This window comes from Danio aesculapii, chromosome 22, assembly GCF_903798145.1.
Source record: "Danio aesculapii chromosome 22, fDanAes4.1, whole genome shotgun sequence".
Lineage (NCBI taxonomy): Eukaryota > Metazoa > Chordata > Actinopteri > Cypriniformes > Danionidae > Danio > Danio aesculapii.
The window spans coordinates 28,865,639-28,884,402 of NC_079456.1; the positions used below are offsets into that span (position 1 = coordinate 28,865,639).

General features: G+C 40.3%; 1 protein-coding gene across 3 annotated transcripts in view; it reads left to right on the top strand.

Annotated features, from left to right (window-relative positions):
• The window catches only part of arhgef3 (Rho guanine nucleotide exchange factor (GEF) 3), a 175,578-nt gene extending 168,990 nt beyond the window's left edge, over positions 1-6,588 (top strand). For all 3 annotated transcript variants that reach the window (XM_056447652.1, XM_056447654.1, XM_056447653.1), the window contains one exon: positions 1,751-6,588. In XM_056447652.1, the coding sequence (XP_056303627.1) occupies positions 1,751-2,037 (287 nt within the window). In that variant the 3' untranslated portion in view covers positions 2,038-6,588. The remainder of the gene's footprint in view (positions 1-1,750) is intronic.
• The last annotated feature ends 12,176 nt before the right edge of the window (positions 6,589-18,764 follow it).

Genomic DNA, 18,764 nt, shown 5'->3' on the forward strand with positions numbered 1-18,764 from the left:
ACACACAAGCTGATATTTTCTCAGAATAGCTCTTAATGACAAAATGATGTTCTGCTATATAGCCTAACATTTACGTTACACTTTCCTCCATTTTTTTTAAAACAGAATTTTAAAAATTAGACTAAATAAACAAATCTCGTACACGGCATTCGAACTCGCAAAGAAAAGAGACACGTCATAAGACAAGACATGTCTATCTAACTGAGATACCAAGGACTGTGCAGAATTCTGTTGCTTTTGGTAATTTTATCGCAATTAGTCAAATCATATATTATTAAGGTTTTAGACTCATGTTAACTTAACTAATGTTAGTGCCTTTGGACTTGTGTTAACTTGTGTTCCATGCTCACACATGTACTTCTAAAGATTTCACAAAAAATGAATACAATGACGACAAATCGTTGTTCCTCTAATATTATGCAACAGAATATTACTTAAAAATCGCAACCTTACAGTGTATTATCTTGGACACATTTGTACCAGATTCAGTGTTTAAACTATCAAACAGTAATGTGTTTTTCTTTAAGTGTCTGTAAAACAAGATGCACGCACAGCAAAGAAAAAACATACATAAATTTACGAAAGCAAGCAATAACATTGGACAATATTGTATTAAGTATATAAATAAAATATTAGTAAAACAATTTGATACACTATCGCTAGTTTCTTTGTTTTACAGAGAAATGCAAAATGCAAATTATTTTATTTTTTTTACTTCAGTGGTCTGTCTGATAGACGTCATTATGATAACATCCACACAACGTCAAGCTGTAACATCATTAAACATTGGTAGTTGGTTGATTTTAGGTTGAACGTTTGACATTCACGTCAATTTTCATTTCCAAACAATGCAATGCCCCCACAACGTTGGGGTGCAACGCCAATCTGACATTATGTTAACATCCTGTGCCTGCTGGGGAGCCCTGTCAAATATGGTTTTACCCATACTCGAGGGCCTTTGCTTTTAACAAGTGCAAACGCACATTTTGAATGGGGAGTGAGAGCACACACACATAAACACACATAGTGAGCATACACCCAGGAGCAGAGGGCAGCTATTGCTTCAAACGCCCGGTAACAATTAGGACTTCTGTGCTTTGCTCAGGTGGGTATCAAAGATGGAGAGAGTGTGGTTCATTCACACCCCCATCTTCTGTTCCTGCTGGGACTTGAACCTTTCTATTACAAGTCCAACTCCCTAACCATTATGCCACAACTCCTCTCATTATGCCCTAAGTTACACAGGAGTGACAAAAACCTGACAAATGTCTGAAATACAGCATTCGGGCAATGTCTTTAGGTGTGGGATCCAAGGAAGTATAATAACTCAACGTTCTGTTGCATTAAAATATAACATGTAAAGTAAAGTGTAATAGCCACTCTGCTTCCTGTCGCTATCTTGGATGTACATTATTTTCCAAATATTCATTTGTCCATTGTCAGTTATTGTTTACCAGTACTTCAACAAAATATTTACCTAACACAGGGGTGTCAACCTCAATTCTTGGAGCCCTGCAGAGTTTAGTTCCAGCCCTGCTTCAACACACCTATCTGTAGGTATCAAACAAGCCTAAAGCACTCAATTAGTTTGATCAGGTGTGTTTAATTAGGTTTAGACCTAAACTGTGCAGAGCTGAGATGAGTTTGACACCTGTGACCTAACCTAACATGGCCTTAATAATAAAAATGTTTTGAATACTTTTCAGAACTCTGCATGCTTAAACACTGATCTTTGTTTTTGTTGATCTAGCCAAGAACTTTTTCCGGGTGATGTTTCATTGTGGAGGACAAATGCAGATGCACTGCTTCCAGGCCAGCGACGCCTTCAACAAACAACAGTGGCTCAACTGCATTCGACAGGCTAAAGAAGCAGTGGGATCTGCAGAATCAGAACCATCCCGAACCCCACAGATGGACAGAGAGAAGCAGCATAATGACTGCTCGGACTCTAACATGATGGACACCACAGAGGATTCGAGCTCTGAATACCCACAAATGGACCTCGCAGACATAACCGTCAGCCCCGTGAAAGAGTAAACGCTACGCTGTGCATAAACATTTGTGGTTCTGCTTAACCAGCGATCCTGTTCAGTATTGTGTTATAAAATAGCCGCTATTCAGGAAGCACTTCTCTGGAACTGACACTATCTTCAATTTTTTAAAGGATCAGTTCATGTTTTGAGATTTTAAATTTCCTCACCTGCTTGTCATTCAATATGTTCATTTCTCTTTCAAAATAGAAATAAATGTTTTTGAGGAAAACATAGAGGATTTTTCCTCATACAGTGCACTTCAGTGGTGCTCAGTGGTTTGAACTTGAACAAACTGGCGTTTCAGTGCAGCTTCAAAGGGCTCTTAATGATCTCAGATGAGGAATAAGTTTCTTATGTCGAGTTCACATTGCAAGATTTTATCTGACTTTCATTCGCTGACAGGTTTCGTGAAACTGCAGCCAAAAGTTTAAAATCTGAGGCAAATGGGTGTGATTTTTCATAGATGTGATCTAAGAGAATTGCAGACGTGAGGAAACATTCGCTTGAGCAGCCGCTACAGCAGCACATTCCAAAACTATTTACTGAACCCCTTTTTTCTCTTTTTGCACAATCCTTGTTCCCTGCATCGAACCCAGGCTCATTCTGAAAACGTACCTCTACAGGTAAATACGTTCCGGCGGCACGTTTTCAGCAGTTCTTGTTTTCGCGAATCCACTAGAGGCCGCTGTGTATGCTTTTTGAGATCTCAAATTTCCCTCGCTAGTGCCATTCGCACCTGCTGTTCTCGCGTAAACCCACCAGAGGCTGCTGTCGACTGACTTTTTGACAGACTTTTTGACTGAGCGAACGATCGACTGACCCACCCTCCCCCTTCCCTAAACCCAACCACCTTTATCAATTGACCCGCCCACCCATTTCCCTAAACCCAACCAACACGTTTCAAAAGCAATCCAAAAAAAGAAAAGCCCTAGTCTGATTTTTGTACCACATTTTTAGATTTTACCACATTCTCACTCTGCTATTTACTTGTTTGTTTTATTTTTTGGATTCTGTTTTTTTCTTTCCTGCTTTCTGGAACCGTTCTTTACTGAACTCAAACCTGTCATCGTGGTCAACTCCTCTCTACGTCTCAAGTCCGCTGACGTACATGGCACGCTAACAGGACAAACTGGTTGCAGCCGGAATGCTGTCCATACGGAGGTAAGCGGTCAGCTTGTAAGCGCGAAAAGGAACGGCGTCACACCGCCCTGTAGTGTTCATTGTAAAAAAAATTAAATGCAGCAATACGTACCTCCGGCTACGTAATTCGGGGCCTCCAGAAACGTCTGCTGGGCTACAATTTCCTCCTCCAAAATATCTTTTCTTTTTACCCTTTCACTGCATTTGAATTGCAAATGATTAAAAATACTTTTTGCGGGGTATTATTTCCAGTCTGGCACATGGTCTTGAGTTATTTTCTTATCATTTCTCTCATGCGTTTGTGAGCCAGACAGAGTTGTTTAAAAAGCAATCCAGAAAAAGAAAAGCCCTCGCACCTCTCAAAAAATGTAACTACACTTCGCAACAACGAGTAGCACAAGCTCTGTGATTGGTCGGCTTGGTATCGCTGACGAGTGTGGGCGGGACCAAGAGCCGCGCGAGCCCACTGGAGCGATTGTTTACAAGTGTGGAGTCCCGTGAAGGACCTCCGGATGGAAAGTTTTTTGTGTTTACCTCATGGTTAAAGTTGTTGCACGACCACTGGTTCCTGCCCTAAAATGAGCGAGTTTGAACCACTTGTACGGAAGCGTTCAGAAAAAACAAAACACCAGTGAGGAAACTCAACACAGAGGAACATAAACACCTCATTGCCAACTAGTGTTTCGGAAGTGTTATTGCAGAACAACAGAAACAGCACGCAGAAGTATGAACGCACAGCTACGTGCGTTGCATGCACCGTGGGTCACGCTGATTACTTGACGCAGAAGTATAAACCAGGTTTTACCCTGTTATTTACTTGTTTATTTTAGTTTTTGTTTTACCTGCTTTCTGGAATCGTTCTTCGTCAGAATCAAACCCTGTCGTCGCAGTCAACTCTGCTCCACAAGTCCATCGTCGTACACGGCGAGCCACTGGGCAAACTGTTAACAGCAGAAAAGTCATCCATACGGTCATCTGCAACAAGTAACGCAAAAAAAGAACGGCGTCAAACCACACCATAGCATTTGTTTTAAAGACGAAACGCAGCTATACTTACCACTGGCTACATAAGCTCTTTCTGTGCTCTCCAGAAATGTATAAAGGTGTACGTTTTCAGAATGAGCCTATGTTGGATCCATCAGTGTGAACACAGCAGAAACTGAACGCTACCCCAGATACTCCCGCAGTGAGAAAACAACAGCCATCTGGAGATTTTGAAGATCTTGCAGTGAGATCTTGGCATTCTTGGTGAAGCAATGTCATTTTCTTAACAAAATACAAATGGATGTATTTTTTAACCACAAAATCTTAGCTCTGGAGCTCATTCTTTTATGGTTAAAATGTGTATGCAATTTAAATTTCTATTAAAATGATCAATCATTTTGCAGTTTACAGTCCAAACCACTGAACACCAGAAAAGTCCTCTATATGCAGAAACGGTCTTGTTTTTCCTCAAAAATCCTAATTTCGTTTTGACAGATGAAATAAATAAATTGAATGACAAGACCGAGAGAGTAAATTGTGAGAATTTTCATTCTGGAAGTGAACTAATCCTTTAAAGCAGGGGTGCCCAAAACTTTTCTTATGAAGGGCCAACAACCAAACTTGATTGAGTGTGGTTGGCCAAAGGTAAATATATCAAACTATTCTGTTAAATTTGCCATGGCTAATTTGCTAATTTATTTAATATATAAAAATTACAAGAAAAAAAATTGCTTTATATTACCTAGTGCAGTTTATATATTTTAATTTTATAATTAACTTATTACAGTTAAAAACAATCTCATTTATAACAGAATGGGGTTAAACTAGCCAAGCTGCTCCTGTTTTTGTCTTGATTTGCTCGCCGATGTCTTCTGCATTGTCTTCTATCCGTCGAGTGACAGTATTTTTTTTTTTTTAAATAATCAAATTCATTTACAAACATGTAATTTAACATTTAATTTTAGTTTGCTTTTTTGTAGCTCAGCAAACCAAAAAGGTTACGTTAAATTAGAAATTATGATCTCTGTTAAAGTCTCTTCTCAGACGGGATGGTGGGGAAAAGGTTACCATGGGCCAACTTTGGCCCGTGGGCCCTATTTTGGGCATCTCTGCTTTAAAGGGACAGTTCAAACTAAAATAAAATTTTTGTCATTATTTACTCCGCCTTCACTTGTTTCAAACCTGTTTGAGTTTCATTTTTCAGTTTAACTCAATGGAAGATATTTTGAGGAAAAATGAAAACCTGTAACCACTGACTTCCACTCATGTTCTACTATGACTATTGACCAAGTCAATGTTTATGGGGCTTCAGCTTTCTTCAAAATATATTATTTTATGTTCAACAGAAAAATAGAAACACATAAAGGTTTATAACCAATTGAGGGTGATTAAATAGTGAGTAAATATTTTTGGGTGAACTATCCCTATTCCTGTGCCTTTCTTTGACTCTTTCTCTGACTATTTGTCTACTGCAAATCTTTGAGAATGTGCCATCTGCGTTCCACATTTGTAACACTGGATCTGCCTTTTCACTTTAATGAAGTCAAACACACTACTGTCTCAGCAAGAACACACACACATGCACAAGGTGAAGGGTTGTTTCGGTGTTCAATCAGTAATCAACTGTTCAAAATAGACCAGTTGAATGTTTTCTCGAGTTGGTGCTCTGGTATATGGTATATGGTGCTCTGAAGAAGGAGCATTTATTACAGGTATTCATCTCATATGTCACAGCACTGCAGATTAAACATTTGGGTAACACTTTATTTGAAGGGGGTGTTTATAAGACTGTCATGAAACCTTTATAATCATGATGACACATGTAGGGAATATGAAGGAGTTTTTTACGCATGCACATGACGATCATTAAGATTCAATAGCTCAGTTACGTCATTTTAAATGCAGAGATGACCTTGTTTGATATGTATTTGTTATGACAACTTGACAAACAAAAACATCACAACCTATCTTTATCATGACATTATCAGGACAAAAGAACTGTCATAAATCTGTCATAAACATGATCGTCATGATGCTATTATACAGTAATTGTGTCTTGAATTTTATAACAGTGTCAATAATATTTTTTGACCTCAACTACAGTGGTACAAATTAAATTTGTCATTAAAATGCCAGTGGCGACATGGTCTCTCAGTGGTTAGCACTGTCTCCTCACAGCAAGAAGGTCACTAGTTCAAGTCTCGAATGGGTCAGTTGTCATTTCTGTGTGAAGTTTGCATGTCTGCATGATGTTTACTCTGGGTACTCCGGTTTTCCCCAGTCCAAAGACATGTGCTATAGGTAAACTGAATAACTAAACTAAATTGGCCATAATGTATGAATGTGTGTGTGAATGAGTGTGTATGTATGTTTCCCAGAACTGGGTTGCAGATGGAAGGGTATCCACTGTGTAAAACATATGCTGGATAAGTTGGTGGTTTATTCCGCTGTGGCGACCCTTGATTAATAAAGGGACTAAGCTAAAGGAAAATTAATGAATGAATTAAAATGCTATTAAATATTATTGATGTTATTCTAAAATTATTTAAGAGAATTAACACTTTTTATATTTTTTTATTAAACGTTTTTTTATTAAATATTTTTATTAAACGTTTACAGAAATAGCAAGATAGGTTTACAGAGAAATAAACATATAATTTCCTCAAATAATTCCCATATAAATCGCTTCCCCCAAAATGAAATTACAATTACACACAAAAATAATTAAGTAAAACATTTTTTTACATTATTTACATTTAGAAATGACCCATGTACAAAGTACAGATGCACATCAACAAAGTAAATTTGTAAACGTAATCCTGAAATACTGATATAATATACTTAATTAAATTCAATCTGCAATTGAAAAACCCTGAGGCTTAGATTGAGTCTGTAGAAGGACTCAATGTGTCCCATGTTTCAGAATTGCCATTTATTGTAAACAAAATTTTTCCAAATGAATGAATCTGTCAAGGACAGGGTTTGAACCCGGGTCTTCAGGGTCAGAGTCTGAGTGCTTAAACACTCAGCCACAGGTCAATAATGAACCCAGATGCGAGACGGTACTTGGACTGTGAGAGATTTATTGATGAAAAACAAAAATCCAGATTTGGAACAAAAAATGCAGAGATAAAATAAGAATTAGTTAACGGAGGAACAAAAAAGGCCAACAGGCAAAATATATCTGAAAAAACTAGAGCAGGAGAAATGCATCCAGAAAACAAAGAAAAGGGCTAAGTCGCATAGAACTCTGACAAAAACAGACTTTAAGAAAGCAGGACAAAACTCACGATAACGAAGCAAAGAAACAGGGGAAACAAGACAACTTAAATACACATGACATAACAGGACACATGTGAAAACAATCATGTAATTACTGAACTCAAACACATGGAGAGAAATGAGGACATCTAGTGGAGAAACAAAATCATAACATGTAAAAACTAAAGTCATAAAATGACAGATCCTGACAGGACACCCCCCCCCCCCCCTCTAGGAACGGCTCCTGACGTTCTTGTTGGGAGACCTAAACTTAAGTGAGTGAAAGACTCGAATCAGATTGGGGTCCAAAACATCTCTGGCCCAAACCCAGGAGCGCTCCTCGGGACCATAGCCTTTCCAGTCCACAAGATACTGCCGGGATCTACGCACTTGACGGACATCCAGTATTCGGCAGACTGTGTAGGCTGGCTGGCCCCCAAAGTAACGAGGAGGAGGTCTATCTGTCACGGAAAAGGGAGAAGAAAAAACAGGTTTTAACAGAGAGACATGGAAAGTGGGATTTATTTTTAAGGATTTGGGTAGGTATAGACGGTAGGTAACAGGGTCGACTTTCCTGGCAATCTTGAAGGGGCCAATGTACTTCTGGGAGAGTTTCCTTGACTCCAACCGAAGGGGAATGTTTATTGTGGAGAGCCAGACTCTTTGCCCAGGCCGCAGAATGGGTGCTGCTCTGCGTCTGTGGTTGGCCTGATGTTGGTACTGTTGGGAGACTTTGAGCAGCTTGAGGCGGACTTTCCTCCAGGTCTGATGGCAACGTTTAATGAACTGGAGAGCCGAGGGAGCTGCCACTTCTACCTCCTGCTCAGGGAACAGTGGTGGAGAATATCCAAACTGACACTCGAATGGAGACATGCCTGTTGCAGTTAAACGCAGCGTGTTGTGAGCGTATTCGCCCACATGATAAAGCGAGACCAAGAAGTAGGGTTGTTAGCTGCCATGCACCTTAAGGTAGTCTCCAGGTCCTGATTGAGCCTCTCTGTCTGGCCATTAGATTCAGGTTGGAACCCCAAAGATAGACTCACAGTAGCACCCAGGGATTGACAGAAGGCTCGCCAGAATCAAGAAGAGAATTGGGGTCCCCGATCTGATACAATGTCTTGTGGTACACCAAAGACCCGGAATACATACTTAATTATGATGAGTTCAGCAGTTTCTTTAGCAGAGGGTAGTTTGGGTAGGGGAATGAATCATGCTGCCTTGGAAAATCTGTCTACAATGACTAAGATGGTAGTGTTCCCCTCAGATAAGGGTAGTCCAGTAATGAAGTCCATCGAGATGTGTGACCATGGTGTGTGAAGTATGGGAAGTGGGTGTAGGTGTCCCTGGGGTGAACAGTGGGGGACCTTACTCTGGTTGCAGGTAGGACAAGCTTTAACAAAAGTAGCAACATCAGTTTTGATAGTGGGCCACCAAAACCGTCTCAGGAGGAACTCGAGTGCGAGAAGACCCAGGATGACAGGTAAGTTGTGAAGAATGCCCCCACTGAAGGATCTTAGCTCTTACAGCTTTAGGGACAAACAGACAATTATTTGGTCCTCCTCCAGGATCAGGTTCTTGGTCTTGGGCCTTCTTTACCATGCTCTCCATGTCCCACTGGATAGGGCAATGATCTTACACCTGGTTATGATCGTGGCAATGCCATCTTCCTGAGGAGATTTAACGTAAACTCTGGACAGAGCATCTGGTTTCAGGTTTTTAGAGCCTGGTCGGTAAGTCAGTGTGAAATGGAAGCGGTTGAAGAACAGGGACCAACGTGCCTGGCGGGGGTTGATTCGCTTTGCCTGTTGGATGTACTCAAGATTATTGTGGTCCGTGAGCACTTCGAAAGGGTGTTTGGCACCCTCCAGCTAGTGTCTCCATTCCTCCAGGGCTAATTTGACGGCTAGTAACTCTCTGTCACCCATGTGATAGTTCCTCTCAGTGGGAGTGAGGCGTTGGCAGAGGAGTGCACATGGATGTAGCTTGTTGTCATCTCCTCTCTGGGATAATACTGCCCCAACACCTACATCTGATGCATCCACTTCTACTGTGAAGGATCTCTCTGGGTTGGGAAGGAGAAGGATAGGTGCCGAGGTGAAGCGACTCTTGAGGTTGTTGAAGGCCAGTTCGGCCTCTGGCCCCCATAGAAAACCTGCTGGGTTACCCTTGGTGAGAGCAGATAATGGGGCCGCCACAGTACTAAAAGTTCATAATAAATTTCTGGTAGAAATTGACGAAACTCAGAAAACGCTTTACCTCCTTTACAGATGAAGGGGAAGGCCAATCTTTAACTGCCTGGACCTTTTGTGGATCCATCTGAATTTGTCCAGGTTTGACGACAAACCCCAGGAACTTAACTTGTGACACATGAAATTAGCATTTTTCAGGTTTTATGTGCAAGTGGTTATCAATGAAGCATCTGAGAACCTTACTGACATGTTGTACATGCTCTTGGAGAGAACTTGAAAAAATGAGAATGTCATCCAAGTAGATGAACACAAACTTGAGCATATCTCGGAGGACGTCGTTAATAAGAGCTTGGAAAACAGCAGGGGCATTGGTGAGACCAAAGGGCATGACCAGATATTCATAGTGCCCAGTGGCGTGTTAAAAGCAGTCTTCCACTCATCTCCTTGTTTAATGCGCACGAGATGGTAGGCGTTGCGCAAGTCAAGCTTTGTGAAAATGGAGGCTTGTGAAAATGGGGGGGGCAGGGAGGTAGCGCTCCTTTTGCTGAAGACAGCCTTAAGGTGGTGGTATGGAGCTGGGACTAGAGACAGATCTAGGGGTTCTTGAGACTCGAGAAAAGGTTTGAGGGGTTTCTGACTCAGGCAGGTGGTTTGGCACATGGGACTCCAACTTAAAACCGTGCTAGTGGGCCAATCAATTTGAGGATTATGCTGAAGCAGCCAGAGGTGCCCAGGGATAACTGGAAACTCTGGTGAGTGTATCAAGTGAAAGCAAATCTTCTCTTGGTGCTGACAAACAGAGAGACCAAGGTGGGAGGTGAGGTGGGTGACTTCTCCTGGACCTAACCGTCTACCATCCAGAGCAGTGACAGATAGTGGGTCAGGAAGGGGATCGTTAGGAATTTTGAAGTTTCTAGCTAAGGTGAGATCCATGAAATTTCCAGCAGCCCCGGAATCTACAAAGGCCTGAAGTTGGCATTTCTGGTCTGCCCACGTGAGTGTGATGGGGAGAAATAACCCAGATTTGGAAGGTACGGTAGTGACTGTAGCTCCCGTTACAGTCCCTCCTTGCCTCTACGGAGCCGAGCGTTTCCCGAGAGCTGAGGGCAGGTAGACCGAAAGTGACCAGGCAGACCACAATATAGGCAACATCGCTCTCTCATGCGGTGCTCTCGTTCAGTAGGAGAGAGACGAGTTCTACCCAACTGCATGGGTTCTAAAACTTCTTGAGCAGTTTGTAAAGTTTGAGGGAATGTTGGTGTGAAAAATGGTGTGGGGGCTGAGGAACAGTTCAGCTTCCTTTCCCTCAGACGATTACTGAGGCGAATAGCTTGGTCCATCAAAGTCTCAAGGTCCAGAGCAGATTCTCTGGTAGCTAGGTCGTCTTTACCTCTGAAAGCCCATTTTGAAAGAAAACCATGAGTGCCTCATTATTCCAGCCACTCCCTGCTGCGACAGTTCGGAAATGGATGGCATATTCGGCCACACTACCACTACCTTGTTGAAGGGTGAGGAGTTTCTTAGAGGCTTGCCGGCCACTGTGGGGGTGATCGAAAACCCGCTTAAACTCTTCTTCGAAAGCCGTAAAACTGGAACAGAATGGGGCCTTAGCTTTCCAAACTGCAGTGGCCCATGAAAGAGCCTTACCAGACAGCAGGGTGATTAAATACGCAATCTTGGCCCGATCTGAGGGGAAGGTAGATGGCTGTAATTCAAAAGTAAGAGCACATTGGGTTAGGAACCCATCACATACACTAGGATCACCTGAGAACCATTGAGGTGGTGGCAGGCGAGGTTCCGTCAGTGGAGAGGTTACTCGAGTCTCTGCATTGGGTACTGAGGCTACAGAGGAGGCAGGAGAGTAGGGCTGGAAGGTAACCTGTCAAAAAGCTGACAAATAGAAGTCATTATGTCAGAAAATACCTGCGAATGCTTGGCCATGACTGTTTCTTGCTGCACTAGGGCTTACTCATGTCGCTGGACCGTAGAAGCCTGCTGGGCTACTGTGGCAAGAAGATCCTGGAGACTGTGTGACTCTGGGTTCATGTTTGTTCTTTGGCTTGGTTATTCTGTCAGGGATGGGGTTTGAACCCGGGTCTCCAGTGTCAGAGTCTGAGTGCTTAAACACCCAGAAGCGAGACGGTACTTGCACTGAGAGATTTACTGATAAAAAACAAAAATCCAGATTTGGAACAAAAAATGCAGAGATAAAATAAGAATTAGTTAACGGAGGAACAAAAAGGCCAACAGGCAAAATATCTCTGAAAAAACTAGAGCAGGAGAAATGCATCCAGAAAACAAAGAAAAAGGCTAAGTCGCATAGAACTCAAAAGAACAAAAACAGACTTTAAGAAAGCAGGACAAGACTCACGATAACGAAGGGCTAGTATCAACAATAACCAAGCAAAGAAACAGGGGAAACAAGACAACTTAAATACACATGACATAACAGGACACGTGAAAACAATCATGTAATTACTGAACTCAAACACATGGGGAGAAATGAGGACATCTAGTAGAGAAACAAAATCATAACATGTAAAAACTAAAGTCATAAAATGACAGAGCCTAACAGAAGCTCATTGCATCTCGCAACCAGTTGTCAAAACTTGCAGGAAATCTTTGTTTCTATAGTAAAGAATGCACCGTCTTGCTAAGAGTGTCAAAAATGCAAAAGCATTTGCAGTACAACTCGATAACCCTGCTATATTCGAAGGAAGACAGCAGGGATTCCAAAAATTTTCAGCCTAGGACCCCCAAAATAACAATTCCAGTGACTCGTGAGCCCCAATATCCTCTGAAGTGGTCGTAAATATACAAACCTTTCATGCTACAGCGCACACACACTAATAGGCCCAAATCTATTCTTTGTTTAATTTTGGAGAACGTCACTCTGAGATTTTCCTCTATAGCCATGGCCTTTATTTTTAATGTATGAGAGTGTTGTAAAGGTTTCAGAAAGTTTAACTTGGTACCTTAAAATCAATCTGCTGCATCTTACGCTATTGCTGTGTTTTTAATATAACATAATCACCCCTGGGGTCGCAATCAAATGTAGAAAAAAAAACTGGCCTTCCTCTGGGTGCTCCAGTTTCCCCCACAGTCCAAAGACATGTGGTGCAGGTGAATTGAGTAAGCTAAATTGGCCGTAGTGTATGTGTGTGAATGAGTGTGTATGGGTGTTTCCCAGTACTGGGTTGCAGCTGGAAGGGCATCCGCTGCGTAAAACATATGCTGGATAAGTTGGCAGTTCATTTTGCTGTGGCGATCCCAGATTAATAAAGGCACTAAGCCGAAAAGAAAATTAATGAATGAATGAATTATATTTTTTGAAATCACCAAGCAGCCACCCACAACCCCCCCCCCCCCCCAACCCCCCACCCCGTTGTCTCGCAAACCACCTGGGGGGTCCAGACCCCCACTTTGGGAACCACTGTCCTAGAGTATTAACAATTCTAGTAAGCGATTTTAAAGAGATATTAAGTTTGGTCCACTGAAAAGGAAGGTCATATATTTAATATGGCCTCATGACAATCATGTTTATGACAGGTCAAGTTGTCAAGATAAAGACAAAGACAGGTTATGAAATATTTATGTCTTGGTAATGTCCGGTTGTCATGATAAAGACAGGTTTATGTCAGTTGGTCATAAAGACATCTCAAACAATGTCATCTGCATTTAATATTACAACTTAGCAAATCACAGTTGTCAAGCATGAATAAAATCTCCATATTCATTATGTTTTATATCATGATAATATTCAATTCAATTCATCTTTATTTCTATAGTACTTTTACAAAGTAGATTGCATCAAAGCAGCTTAACATAGAAGTTCTGGTAAATTGAAACTGTGTCAGCCCAGTTTTCAGTTGAAGTTCAGTTTAGTTTAGTTTGTTTTTTTACTTTCACTTTCGTAAATTGATAATGTTTGTTCCTCACCACTGGCTTGCTTGAGCTGTAGATCGATGGATTTGCTCTTCACTGTTTGGACTTTCAACAGTGAAAACTAAACCACTCTGAACTGAACTAAACTGAACTTCAACTCTGAAAACTAGACTGACACTGTTTCAGTTTACTAGAACTTACAGTATAAGTTAAGCTGCTTTGACGAAAGCAGTAAAAGTACTATAGAAATAAAGATGAATTGAATTAAGTGTGGTTTATTTTCACTGCTTAAAGTCCAAACACTGAAGAGCAAACCCATTGATGCGCAGCTCCACAAGTCCCAAACCAAGCAAGCCATTGGCGAGGAACAAACTTCACCAATTGACAAATGTGAAGGGGAAAAAACCTTGAGAAAAAACCAGGCTCAGTCTGCTTGTTAAGTGTGATGTCATGCGAAGCGGCTTCCGGGTCCAAGCGCTCTATCAAACTGAATGGGGAGACTTATCAAATGGTAATACAGTTTTTCTCAGTTGCTTTGGTGCATTTTTCACAACACTGTTTACATTTGCACAACAGTTAATGCATTTCTCAAAACAATTAGTACAAACTGCAATACCTAGTTGATAACCTGCAAAAGTATGTCACTTGCTCAAAATGGATAGTTCATTCCTCAAAAGCAAGTATTCATGTTAATGAAAGTGTCAGTGTCATCAAGATGAAAACTCCTGACACCATTGTTTATGAACAAGATAGTCAAATGGCTTTGTCATGTTTTCATTATGACAGTTAACTCTGTAAATTTTTTCCAGTGCAAAACTGTTCGATTTTGGTGAAACGTCCTGAAAATGCTCAAGACAGCACTACTGTATATACTATTTTCACAGCCATTTGAAAACTACAGTAAAGTTGACATTACTGCATTTACTGAGGAATAAATGAGAGTACAAGACACTGAATATGTATGCGTCACGTTTTTACTGCATTTGCTCTTTGCAATTCTATTTTATTTACAGCATTGTGCAAAAGAATAAATACACCCTTATTTACAACAAACATAAACTACCTTTTGGTAAAGCTGTGCTCAACTGTAAACAATATTGCTGTACATATTGGAACTGAACCTACAACATACACAGGTCTGTAAATCATTCATGAAATTGACATTTTCAGGAAAAAAAAAAGATTTAAAATCTTTTATAAAATTAGCTTGACAGATTTTGACAACTAATTCAACATTTTTTGATGTAATGACTCAATTAATGAAATGAGGACTCTTAGTTTTATATGGAATGACTATTCAGCATTCACAAGTTTAGTTAATTTTGACTGACATGACATAAGCAAATGATGATGTTATAAACAGCAGAGAGTTGCATGAAAGCAATTGATTAGTTGGAAGGAATGATAAACTGCTACTATGATGTACACAAATGACTAATTGTTTTGAGAAATGCATAAACTGTTGTGCAAACATAAATAGTGTTGTGAGAAATGCACCAAAGCGACTGAGAAAAACTGTAAAAAAAAACATTTACAAAGCAATGTAATACTTTTTTAAAAAATCATGATCGCAATATATATATATATATATATATATATATATATATATATATATATAGTATTTTACGTTTTGTCAGTTTAACGGCTAATTCGTATTAATTAAGAAGGATTTTAAAAAGGAGGCGTGGCACCCTAACCGTCATTGGGTGATGAGCAAATCGTACTTAATTGTACGAATTAGATCGAACGAATTCATACGAATTAGATCGTACGAATTCATACGTATTAGCCACTAAATCAAAAAGTTACGAATTGCCATGCGATTGCGTTGATATACCCACGCCTAATATGCGATGGCCAGAAAGTGATTAATTTTTTATAAATTGGTAAAAGTTTGGTGTTTGTGATGCAGCAAGTCCAGAGACTGTTGTGTACACTATGATGTTATATAAAATTCTTGGACCTGGAAAAAGTATTCCATACGCCACGACTTTACAAGCGGGTTGGGCATGACCATTTCTTCTCTGGCGAAAACTGCTTGTGCAGAGCTGCAGTCTTGACACCGAAGCTGGAGAAACGCTGGACATCCATTGTGGATAAGCTGCAGGTGTGTGTAGGTCAGATTATAAAGGTTTCGTGACAGTCTCAGGAATACCCCTTTCAAGTAAAGTATTACGGTCATTTGTTTTGTTGATGCCAAATCCCAGAAGCGCATTCTTGCTTTCCATACTATTGTCACATATTAGTGTAAAAATTTAAAATGATTCTATAAAGCACTTTGATTTTGAATCTCAGATATGAATTTTAGTCACGAAGGAGACTGATTGACTTTCTGAACCTGTAGAGTTGTTATTGGTCATTTCTCCTGTAGAAATCTGTTGGAATACACTGTAGCATAAATGGAAAAGGTCTGCCGTGCCATCATAGTGTTTTTGTGTGTGCAAACAGACAACCTAGCATGCTGTAAAGAAAACAAGCTTTGCCAAAAAACAAGTGTTTGGTGTTTCTGTTTGCTCAGGTTTACTCTTTTGTATTGTCAGATGTGAAACGGTGAAACTATCCAAAAAGTCTTTAGCTCTGTTTCTTTTAAATTCCTAATTTCTTGATCTCACACCTCCAGTGTTGTACAGAAATATATGATATAAGATGTTTATTTATAGTTTGTTTTTCACCTGATTTACCTTGTGTTTCTATTTGGTTGCTATTAAAATGAAATGATTAGAGCGAGTTTCAGTTCTGGAAATCAGAAATGATGTGTAAAGAGGGATTTGGAAGAGCCATATGGTAAATGAGGATGTAAATGTACGTTTAATAAATGGGATATTTTGAACGGTGTGTAACAAAATGAAGAAACCCAAATAAAATGTGTAAAATCTTACATTTGTTTTGATTTTATTGACTCAGAATGTTCAAATTAGCTTGAATAAGGACTGAAATTTGCTTGAATTAGCCAACATAGGCTCATTCTGAAAATATTTTGCTATGTACATTTCTGGAGATCGTGAATGTATGTAGCTAGAGCTAAGTATTGCTGCATTTCATCTTTAAAACAAACACTGGGGGGGTGGGGGGTGGTGTATGACGCCATTCCTTTCCGCACTTACCCAGTTGACCGCTTACCTCCATATGGACGACTTTTCCGCTGTTACCAGTTTGTTTGGCTCGCCACATATGTTGGCAGACTTATGACCTTGAGCGGAGTTCACTGTGACAACTATGGAGCTAATAATATGCCAAAACAATCTGAATTTAAATTGTGTTAATTTGAAGTATTGACAATTGTAATTTAATACAATTGAATCTGAGAAGAGTGAGAAGGTAAAATGTGCGACATTCCTTCATGTTGCTAGAGACGAAGCAAAAAAATACGATGGGTTTTGATGAAGATGTGGATGGATATGATGGGCTGAAAGACATGTTTAGAAACTACTGCAAGCCCTGAAAGAACATTACGTATCTAAGACACGTATTCTTTACCAGCATTCAAGGACCAAATGAAACAGTTGGTGCTTGTGTGGCAGACCCGAAGAACAAAGCGAAAGACTGTGAGTTTGCGCAACTAACTGATGAGCTGATAAAAGACCGCATAGTCTGTGGCATAATAAATGATGCTGTCAGAGCTAGGCTGCTCATGGAAACAGATTTAGATCTGACAAAGGCTGTGGACATCTGTAGAGCAAGTTAAGTAACGCAAAATCACATGAAAGCCCTGCATGAGGAAGCAGATGTGGCAGTGCACGAGATATAAGTTTCCAAAGTAAAGAAAGCAGCTGATACACAGAAAGAGAGTGACAAAGAGAAAGGTGAATGTAAAAGGTGTGGCTACATGAACCAAAGAAGTGTCCAGCATATGGAAAAATATGGGATTGATCAAGCAGAGGAAGATGAAGTAATGTTTATGAGAAGCATAGAAATCAGATCAAGTGAGCCAGCAGAAGCAAAAATTCTGCTGAATACAGACTCAACAATGAATGACAATGGTGAGAAATGGAATGCAGAGCTTAAAGTTAACAAAAGTGTGCTAACAGTGAAGCTTGATACAGGAGTAGAATGCAACGTTCTGTCAGTGAGAGACTGAAAAAATTCCAAACCAAAAATGCTGAATTAATGAAGTCAGGATGTAAGCTAGTTACTTTCTCTGGTCACATTCTCAAGACAAAAGGCAAAGCTCAAGTGTGATTTCAAAGACAAGGAATATGAGTTAGAATTTCAGATCACAGAAAAAGACTCACCTGCTATCATTGGAAGAGACTCCTGACCTGCACAAAGCTAGGATTAATCAGAAGAGTGTATGAAGTAGATAAAGATAACACTGACATAATAATTGAAAATGAAGATGTGTTTACTAGTCTAGGATGTGTGCCAGGACTGCACCATATCCAGCTCAATCCAGAGGTTACTCCAGCCATTCACCCACCACGGAAAGTGCCAATAGCACCTAAGACAGAATAAAAGCAGAATTGGATAGGATGGAAGATCTTGGAGTTATTGTAAAGCAGACTGGCCCTACAGACTGGGTGAACAGCATGGTCACATTTGTAAAACCCAACAAACTCAGAATCTGCATAGATCCCCAAGATCTTAATAAAGCTATAAAACAGAGCATTATCCACTACGCACAGTTGAAGAGATAACAGCAGAGATGCCTAATGCAAAGGTTTTCTCTATATTGGATGCCAATCATGGTTTCTGGCAGGTGCAGCTGGTCGAAGAAAGTTCCAAGTTATGTACCTTTAACACCCTGTATGGATGATATCGATTCTTACGACTTCCGTTTGGAGTGTCGTCAGCTCCAAAGGTGTTGCAAAAGTGCTTTGCACAGAGATTGGAAGGATTGGAGGGAGTCGTGATCATAGTGGATGATATTTTAGTGTGGGGTGAAGATGAGAAACAGCATGATAGTAGACTGAGAGCGCTGATGGACAGAATCAGGAGCATCAACCTAAAATTAAATAAAGACAAATGTAAGATTAGAAGAACAGAGATTGTATATGTTGGCCACATTCTATCTGCAGAAGGCGTGAAACCAGACCAGGAAGAAGTCAGAGCCATACAGAACATGCCTGAGCCAGAGGACAAAGCAGGTCTGCTGAGGTTCTTAGGGATGCTACAGTATCTGGCTAAGTTCATTCCAAACCTCTCAGAAGTCAGCACACCACTCAGGAAACTGCTGGAGGGTGAGTTAGCTTGGCATTGGGACAAGGAGCAAAAGAAAAGCTTTAAAAAACTGAAGATGCTTGTCAGCAAAGCTCCAGTGCTCGAGTATTTTGAT